The sequence below is a fragment of the Leptinotarsa decemlineata genome, unplaced genomic scaffold, assembly GCF_025532065.1.
Source record: "Leptinotarsa decemlineata unplaced genomic scaffold, Ldec_3_MD MMD2_P_RNA_scaffold_4, whole genome shotgun sequence".
Classification (NCBI taxonomy): Eukaryota; Metazoa; Arthropoda; class Insecta; order Coleoptera; family Chrysomelidae; genus Leptinotarsa; species Leptinotarsa decemlineata.
In genome coordinates this window covers 3,444,144-3,454,161 of record NW_027412531.1, presented here as the reverse complement: position 1 = coordinate 3,454,161, position 10,018 = coordinate 3,444,144, and the positions used below count along the sequence as shown (strand labels likewise).

General features: G+C 34.4%; 1 protein-coding gene and 1 long non-coding RNA gene across 2 annotated transcripts in view; one reads left to right on the top strand and one right to left on the bottom strand.

Annotated features, from left to right (window-relative positions):
* Window positions 1-2,142: 2,142 nt before the first annotated feature.
* Window positions 2,143-10,018, bottom strand: part of LOC111513709 (juvenile hormone esterase) — a 78,215-nt gene continuing 70,339 nt past the window's right edge. Inside the window, exons 9-10 of the mRNA XM_074186685.1 lie at window positions 8,508-8,628; window positions 2,143-2,367 (exon numbers count right to left, since the gene is read on the bottom strand). Coding sequence (XP_074042786.1) covers window positions 2,181-2,367; window positions 8,508-8,628 — 308 coding nt within the window. The 3' untranslated portion in view covers window positions 2,143-2,180. The remainder of the gene's footprint in view (window positions 2,368-8,507; window positions 8,629-10,018) is intronic.
* Window positions 6,745-8,358, top strand: LOC141487564 (uncharacterized). Its single transcript, XR_012468445.1, has 3 exons — window positions 6,745-6,816; window positions 6,896-7,152; window positions 7,913-8,358. It is a non-coding gene; the product is annotated as an uncharacterized lncRNA (long non-coding RNA).

Sequence of the window (10,018 nt, the reverse complement as noted above, 5' to 3'; positions counted from 1 at the left end):
CCACCAAACGCGGACTGCGATTCCAAGAATTGCATTTTATTTTTATTTCATTTATTAAGTAATCTACAAAGCAGTTTCAATAATCGATTACAATATCAAAAACTAATCAAACAACCATTCTCAATATAATACAATGACTAAAACTAAAGTTACTCCAAATTACCTGAATCAAAGTCAAATTCAAAGACATGTTCAGTTGAAAATGACAAATGAACTTTTTTCATTCAAATTGACTCTCAGTTACAATTAGTAAAAATTTCTAAGAATGATATCTCAATTTCAACATTTTTTAAAAAGTTTTTACATAACATTCGACAAAGAAATCTATATTCCTCAAACAATTTGCTAGAGAACACATATTGTAGCGTGGGGAATTTAAACCTAGATTGTTTCGAGGTTTAGGCAAAACAAATATATCTTTCCTTCTATTATTGAACTATGTACTGCAGTTCAGATGAATTTTTGATAACAAGTGTGGATTATTTACTTTATTATGCAATAGCTTATTGAAAAATAATAGAAAAGCAAGTTTTCCTCTAAATTCTAAGGTTGTGAATTTAAATTCATTCAAGGAAGTATGATAACGAAGATTGAAAATATGTTCACCATGTTTTTTGTAATGTAGAAATCTTAGTAATTTTTTCTGTACCTCTTCAATTTCATTTTTATGACCTGAATAATAAGGAGACCATATTATTGCACCATATTCCAGTATACTACGGACAAATGCATTATAAAGTGTTAGTAAGGTGGATATTTTTGTGAATTTGAATGAATTCCTAATAATGAAGCCAAGCATTCTATATGCTCTGTTTATAATGTCGGTCATTATATTATATTATATTAAGTGAGTTTTTCATCCAGCGTAACTCCCAAATCTCTACATTCTGTCTTCTTGGCTGAATATACATTGTTTATCTTATACTGAAAATCATTCCGTAGTTTTTTCCTAGCAATTGATATACTAAAGCATTTGTCAATATTAAATGTGAGGCGGTATACCCTGCGATTGCGGAGAATCATACATCGGTGAAATTCATTCAAAGTGCGCATTGCCGAGCACAAAAAACACACACAGCGAGGAGAAACCAGCAAATCCGGAAAAGCAGAGCATGTTTGGACTCATCAACATAACATCAAGAGGGCTCAAGCTGAAATCATCCACAAGGAGAAACACTGGTTCAGGAGAAAATTCAAAGAAGCCGGGTATATGTTGTCCAGCCAAGATAGCGTAGAGATATGCAACATATGGAAACCTCTGATCAAGCGGAACACAACTAACTCCCGCCAAACGGTCAGCTCCCGCTAAAAGAGAGGATAGGTGAAAGCACTCGAATGACCTATAAATAGTCAGATCTCGGAGGAATAAGTCCAGTTATCACCCGAAGACGATTGTGGATACTAACAATCGAAACGTCGTGAAGTAACTTGGTTTGGAATCTTTAAATTTTTAATTTTCATTTCTTGTTAATAATAATTTTTTAATTTTCAGCTCGTATTAATAGTTCAATTTTTTTGTTTTTTGGATGCTGCTCGTATGTTATTTCTTTGCAATTTCAGTTTTTTTCAATGAAATTGTTATTTTTCAGCTGATCTTTTTGATTTTTTACAGATTCTTTTAGGGATTTCAAATCAATTTATATTATGTTAGATAATGGAAGTCTGAACTATTGAAATGCACCGCGAAACATTGTCAACCACATTCAAACAAACGTGGAATAAACTTCCTAGAAACGTTTTTCCAAATGAATTTAATCTCCAGTGATTCAAATCCAATGTGAATCACTACTTTCACACTTACTCACTTTCTTAGAGTACCGCTCTAAGAACGCCTTAAGGATTTTCCTGTATTGCTTGTGTTTTATCATTGGAAAAATAACCTCTTATGCTGGAGTCTCAGCTCACCACAAAGTGACAGTGAAAAATTTTTCACGTCGAACTTTTCCGAATAATTTAATACGCAGAAGTAGATCTGACTCTCAGGCATGCAGCTACAGCTAGCTACGTGTACATATTAGTTGATTTCTAAAAAAGTTAGATTTCTGACTGAATACACAAATATGTGACTGGCTCCTGTTCGTGACTTTGTGATATTTTCTTTTTTCGGTAACCAGATCCAAAGTGAAATGAATGCAAAAAGAAAACGATGAAAGAATATAATTTATTTCCAGAAATTTGTTTTAGTATGTACTATATGGTGGTGTACCAAAATCTTTATATATCTTATCATAAAATTCCATCTTGTCAGAGAATGGATTCAATGACACTTGCAGAATTTTATCAATATTGAGATAAGTAACATTATTGCCATGGGTTGCACTCCAGGTTATATTTTGAAGGAGAGGATCTTGAAATGGAGTGGGATTTCTGAAAAAATAAAATTTGTTAAATGGAATGTGTTCAATTCAGAAGCTTTGAAATAATGAAAATTGTTTTTCCTCACTCAAACATGTACAATAGAGCAGCTTTGAAATTTTCAATGCAACATATGATTATTCAAATTGAGGAATTGATTGATATATGCAAAAAATTCGGCAGACATTTCGTCAGAGAAATCAATGTTGAAACGTGAGTAAAAAATATTCATTTATTGTAATGAAAATATCAGAATATCATTAATTTGACTGTACGATAGTTCAAAGAAAGCATTTATTTTCAGTCGTTGCAGTAGTGTAAACATAACATTTATGAGTGGGAATAAATATACCTCTTGAGAACAATTTGTTTCATTAGTTCGGACTTCCATTATCTAATATGATATAAATTGATTTAAAATCCCTGAAAGAATCTGTAAAATAATTAAAAATATTATCTGAAAGAATAACAATTATATTAAGCAAGAAGAAAAACTTAAATCACAATGAAATAAAATACAAGCAACAACCATAAAATAAAAAAAAATTGAACTATTAACATGAGATGAAAATAAAAAAAATATTAACAAGAAATGAAAATTACAAATTAAAATATTCCAAACCAAGTTAATTCACGACGTTTCGATTGTTAATATCCACAATCGTCTTCGGGTGATAACTGGACTTGTTCCTTCGAAATCTGACTATTTATAGGTCATTCGAGTGCTTTCACCTATCCCCTCTTCCCTCTCTCCGCTTCATCGGTTTTAGCGGAAGCTGGCCTTTTGGCGGGAGTTGGTCGCGTTCCGCTTAATTAGAGGTTTCCATATGTTGCGTATCTCTATGCTACCAGATTCGGGTCTTCTTGTGGGTCTCTTCAATATATTGGCTATAACTGGTGAAAGTGGCGATACCATTGACTGTCCCTCATCTTGCATAAAGAATTCGTCCTTCAGTTGGAAGTAGCAGTTTCATACACAGCATCCTAGTAATTCCATGATTACTTGTATCAGTAAGTTTGTTCTATCTTTTAGGTCCCCATCTTCGGATAGCTTCCTCTGTATTATTTTGAGTGCTTCTCTAACATGGACGTTCGTATAGAGCAGGGGTCTCCAAACTTTCAAGCCTTCGGGCCATAACGATTTTTTCAGTTTGTTCCAAGGGCCAATTTTTGCCCTTAACTATATTTCTAGACTAGAATAGTCGCAAAGTGCGTGACCTAAGCAAACTTACGCTTTTTTTGCATTTCAATTATTATTGTATATTGTGACACTTAACGACATCTAGTGGCGAGTAGTGGTACTATGTACTATCTTTTTCAGCTACCCGCTAGGTGGAATTAGGCGTAATTAAATATTTGGAATTACCGCGTTGGTTCGAGAAAATTCTGGTTCTAGCTAGTGTATTCCGATCACCTCGAGATGGCAGTAATAATTACATATAAAAAGGCTAGCGGCGCAACTGCGAGTTAGTCTGCGTAGGAAAGGCGAAGGAAGCGACACTGTCTATTGTGAAATAAAGTAACACCCGTCAATAAAAGTATTTTGATTTGACTTATTGTTATTATGTGTGATTTGTTAGTATGGAAAAGAAGCAAAAAATCAACAGTGAATGCAGAACGTTCCAAGAAAAATGGAACTTTCAGTATTTTGTGATTGAGTCCAGTAATGAGGCGCTATGTTTAATTTGTAATGAAACCATAGCTGTTCTCAAAGACTATAACATTAAACGACACTATGAATCGAAACATCTTCAAAGTTACTCCAAGTATACAGGAAGTTTGCGGAAGGAAAAATTTGAAACTTTGAAACGCGGACTCAAATCGCAGCAATCTTTGTTTACCAAAGCGAATACTGAACAAGAGTCTGCAACTCGCGCCAGCTTTCGTGTGGCTCTTGAAATCGGAAAACGTGGCAAACCATTCATCGATGGAGCAATGATAAAAGAATGCTTGAATGCTGTAGCCGAAGAAATATGCCCCGAAAAGGTAAATTTATTTAAAAGTGTCAGTTTGTCAGCAAACACCGTGGCTCGGAGAGTGCAAGACATCGCAGAAAATATATCATCTCAACTGTATGACAAAAATGGACATCATGAGTGGTTTTCTCTAGCATTGGATGAGTCAACGGATGTGTCAGATACTGCTCAGGTGTTGATTTTTACTCGCGGAGTAGATAAAAGATATGAAGTGTATGAAGAACTTCTTGATATTGATAGTATTCACGGCACGACAACTGGGGCAAATATTTTTGAGGGAGTTGAAAATGCCATTAATAAAAAGAACCTTCGATGGAGAAATTTGAAATCTATAACAACTAATGGAGGCAAAAATATGTATGGTAAAAATAAAGGAGTGGTTGCACTTGTGTCAAAGGCTGTAGAAAATGATGGTGGTTCAAAACCATTAGTCTTACATTGTATCATTCATCAACAGTCCTTGTGTGAAAATGTTTGGATATGTCTGAAGTTCTAAAACCAGTCATATCAGTTGTTCTTCATCAGATCCACTGGGCTGAATCACCGACAATTCCGCGAGTTTATTCAACAGATTGGAGAAAATGATTCACCATACCATCATACTGCCGTACGCTGGCTTAGTTGCGGAAATGTCCTCAAGCGCTTTTTTCAACTTCGAGCAGAGATCGAAATTTTTTTTAAATGAGAAGCAGCGCCCTTTTGCCGATTTAGAAAATAGTGAATGGATGTTGAAGTTAGCCTTCTATGTCGATTTGACAAATCATATGAACGAACTGAATTTGAGATTGCAAGGAGAAAATCAGCTTCTCCCTGATTTATACACCAATATCAGATCCTTTAGGCAGAAAATAATACTATTTCAATCGCAATTACGTAAAAAATGTTTCACACATTTTGAAACATGTGAAATATTCAGCCACACTACAGAGACTGAATTTCCCGTCAATTTTGCGATCGAAACTTTGAGTGCTTTGAAGATAAATTTTGATACTCGTTTTTTAGATTTTGATGTCATTGCGAATGAAATTGAGCCTTTTCAAAATCCTTTTGAATCTGACATTGAAACCCTGGCTCCGGAAGTCCAAATGGAAATTATTGATTTACGGTGCAGTGATATGCTTAAGAACAAATATCAAAATTTATCTTTGTTGTAATTTCATAAGAGTTTTCCAGTGGAACAATTCGATAATTTGCATAAATTTGCTCGTGGGTTGTTTTCTGTTTTTGGTACTATTTACTTGTGTGAGAAAACATTTTCCAAGATGAAGTACACAAAGAATGTTTACAGATCTCAATCAACCGATGAGCATCTTAAATCTCTTTTGATAATTGGTACAAGTAAAATTGATCCACAACTACAAAGTATTGTCGGTGGAAAATCACAATTACATAAATCTCATTAGTATTTTTGTTTTACTGTGATTCATTTCAATTATTCGTTAGTTATTAATATGCTTAAACATAGATACTCAAGTTAAGTTTTCTTTGTCATCATTTCTGTCGTTAAGTTTTACCTTGCAAGTAAATAAAACCGAGTGATTATCGTTCTGTGTTTTTTTTCTTCAACTTATCACAGCAATAGTAACAACAATTAGGTAATCATTAGCTGTCGCGGGCCAGATTGATGACAGTAAATCATTGGCTGTCGCGGGCCGGATTGATGACATTGGCGGGCCGGATTTGGCCCTTGGGCCGTAGTTTGGAGACCCCTGGTATAGAGGCTTTCCACGTCGGAACTGATCTGTTCGTCCTGCTATTTGACTTCGATTGCCCCTAGTAGTTCAACAAAATATCTTGAATTTTCCACAAAAGATGATGTTTTTCCTTGTCGTGGTTCAATTATTGGTAGTAAAAGTTTGGACAAGTTCTGAGTGGCTACTGGAGCTAATGATTGGTTTGATTCTTGTAGATTTTTGGTAGTCCATACGAGTGAGGGGGCTTAGTGTGGTGCGGTGTTAGCGATGATCTTTTTTTTCCAAAAAATAGACTTGGTGTTTTTTCAACGCTAGATCTGGAAAACCAGGCCACCAAACGCCGACTGAGATACCAAGAATTGCATTTACCGGATACCCTGCGAGTGCAGAGAATCATACATAGAAATTAAAAGGCCATTGAAAGTTCGCATTGCTGAGCACAAGAAACACACACAGCGAGGAGGAACCAGCGAATCGGGAATTGCAGAGAATGTATGGACTCATCAACATAACATCAAGTGGGCTCAAGCTGAAATCATCCACGAGGAGGAATACTGGTTTGTAACGGTTTAAATTTCTGAATTCAGAAGAATTAGTAGAGCCGCCCTGTAGGTTCGTTATTTTATCAGCATATTGCTGGGATGGTGGGTTTTCTAGTGAGCAGGAGTGAATAAAACCATAGAGATTTTCACGGTCAGGATTTAAAAACGATTCAGACTAGTATATATCGTAAAGCCAACACAAAAGCAAGGTTCTAGCAAGGGACTCTCCGAAACCTAAAAACATCTGAGGTCAGTCAAATGAATCAATTCGAAATTTTCATTTCCTATTCTTGAAACATCGGCAGAGAATTCTATAACACGTTTTCAGGTTTTTTGGACAAGAATAATAAGATCACCTATGAAAGATTCACGTCGAGCACTGTCAGACCTTTTATTCATTTTTTTTGGTGGTAAAAAAAAGGTTTCTAGGCATATTTATCTGGTGATGGGAGAAATTCTTCGGAAAAGCTATAGTTGCATCATACATATCATTCTTTGAGATAAGAGGAGACACTCTAGAAAGTACCAACGGAGAGCCGTAGCAAGTACCTATATAAGAAAAAATATCAAAAATGATGATACCCCGTGAGTAGAAGCCCTGATATTGTTGATAAATTTTGGAGCGGTCTGAGTACTGAAATCTACAGTTCAATCCTAAAATTAGAGGATAGTTTTAAACATTTTCCTTTTCTCTGTGCACCTAAGACAGCTGTTGACGGGGGTAATAATTATAGAGTTTGATTGAAGTTAATCGAAAAGTAGATTCTGGATAAATTAAGATTCAGGCAGTTACTTATAACTGCTCATTTGTTCCTCATTTTCAATTTATGTAAAGGTCTACCTCTGTCAGTTCAATACTCGAATCTTTTGATTCGATATTGTTCCGAAGTAAGAGTTCTCCAGTAGTAATATCGTGATTAAAACGGCGTATAGCGGCGTATTAATATCTTTACTGTGAACGTTTTTTTGTATTAAGTATTGGTTCTTTAAACTTGATGTATATGTATTTGTCTGTTTTTTTACATTAGTTCGTAGCAAATAACATATGAAAATCAATTTTTGAGTTATTACACAGTTGGTAGTGAATTTTGTAAATATTTCTTTCTATATATCAATTTAATATAAATTTCAAGCTTGGAGCTTCGTTGTTGACTTTTTGGTTGTTTCTCCAACCCCTTTCCTGTTGAATCCGTTCAACTCGCGCCCCAGTGCTTACTTTTTTCCATCTATTTCGAATGTAAAAAAAAAACATATTTTCCTCACCCACGTCCAGCCCCGACAATAATTGACTAGCCTGGGCCAAACTACTTTTAGGTAATTACATAAATACCAAGGTAGGTTATAGGTTTAGGAGAACATTCAAAGAAGCCGCATATATAATGTCCAACAACGCATTTAAGCCAAGCTAGCGTAGAGATACGCAATATATGGAAAGCTTCAATCAAGCGGAACACGACCAATTCCTGCCAAACGGTCAGCTTTCGCTAAAACCGAAGAAGCGGAGAGAGGGAAGAGGGGATAGGTGAAAGCACTCGAATGACCTATAAATAGTCGAATCTCGGAGAAATAAGTCCAGTTATCACCCGAAGACGTTTGTGGATACTAACAATCGAAACGTCGTGAAGTAACTTGGTTTGGAATCTTTTAATTTTCATTTCTTGTCAATAATTTTTTAATTTTCATCTCGTGTTAATAGTTCAATATTTTTTGATTTTTTGGTTGTTGCTTGTACTTTATTTCATTGTAATTTGAGGTTTTTTTGTTGCTTAATATAATTGTTATTTTTTCAGATGATCTTTTTAATTTTTTACAGACTCTTTCAGAGATTTGAAATCAATTTATATCATATTAGACAATGGAAGTCCGAACTGATGAAATACACCACGAAACATTGTCAACCCCCTTTGAACAAACATAGAACAATTTTAATTAAAACTCACCCATATTTTGCGAAATTAGACCACATCCTAACCATCCTTCTTCTCATCAAAGTGTCGTCTTCTGAGATATTTGAAAGATTCGATTTGAACAAATAGGCAAGCTCCTCAGTATGGCCCACTCCTGAATAGTAAAAATTACGGAAATTTAACTCAAGACTTAGAACTTCATGTTCAACAGAAACTTATTTGAATATATTCTTTGAAAATGATTTTTTGTGGACAATCCAATGTTTATTACCGGTTGTTTTAACAATTTTAACACACTTTCATTAGCTTCACATGTATGTATCTATGTTTGTTTGTAACTAACTCTCAAGCTCAGGATTTTTATTTGACATAATTTTTGACATTATTGCTTGATCTATTCGCGGGCAGATGGCGCTGTACGTAACCTCCTTGATATTCCTTCATTTGAAAAAGTTTTTATCAACACGCGCACCTGCTGCCTTATTTGTAACCCTCCTTTGCGTGCCTGCTGCCTTGGTAGATGTTTTTCAGGCTCCCTCTCCGGAATCGGAAAATATCAGTGGTCATTATTCTAAACAATATACGGCTGATTCATCCCAAAGTTTAGATAAAATAAATATAGTTTGAAAAACGAAAAAACACGCTTTTGAAGAACATCGAACTGAAAAGTGATTTTTTTCAAATAAGCTTAAAACAATAACGAACGAAAAATACTATTATTATTGTGAAAAAAGCGTGGGCGCTTTGTGCCATATTTTTTGCATATCAAGCGTCCGTCACTTTTTTCACAATAATAATAGTATTTTTTCCTCGTTATTGTTTTAGGTCTAATAAAAAAAATATTTTCAACTTTTTAGTTTGATGTCCTTTGAAAGGATGTTTTCAATTTTTTAAACTGTATTTTGTATACAGTGTGACCCATTTGTAATGGAAACACCCCCCTAAAAGTTGTCACAACCAATTTCAATAATTTTTTTTGAAATGTCAAGTACTAAAAGGTCTACCTTGGGACAAAATTTGAAATGTTTATTAAAGTTTCAGGGCATACTGAGATATTTTTTTTTAGTCGAAAATCGGGATTTTTCATTAGCGATTTTTGTATTGAAAAAATCACTACGCCACTGGATTTAGAGTGCCTCTAAACAGTTGTGACCAAAATTTCATGAAAAAATATCCATTATTAAAAAAGTTATGACAACTCAAAAATTCGAAAACTCACACAGCTAACAGTCACAAAAACACCCTATATCAACAGATATAGCCATGAGAATTTTTTTTGTATGATTTCAACAATAAAGTTCCGCTGGATGAAAAAATAACAAATAGCGTAAATATTTTTAATGAAAAAAACGGAATTACATTCAAGTTTTCACGCAAATTAACTAAAACTAAATATTTCAATTTGAAACTTAGTTGCCATGAAAATGATATTACACTTTGAAACTTGTGAAAGATTCAAGTGTACTATTGTCAATAATATTCACCTTACAGTTCTTCGAATTATTTTGTGTCATGGCTGCAAGATTGAGCGTAAGAGAGAAAAT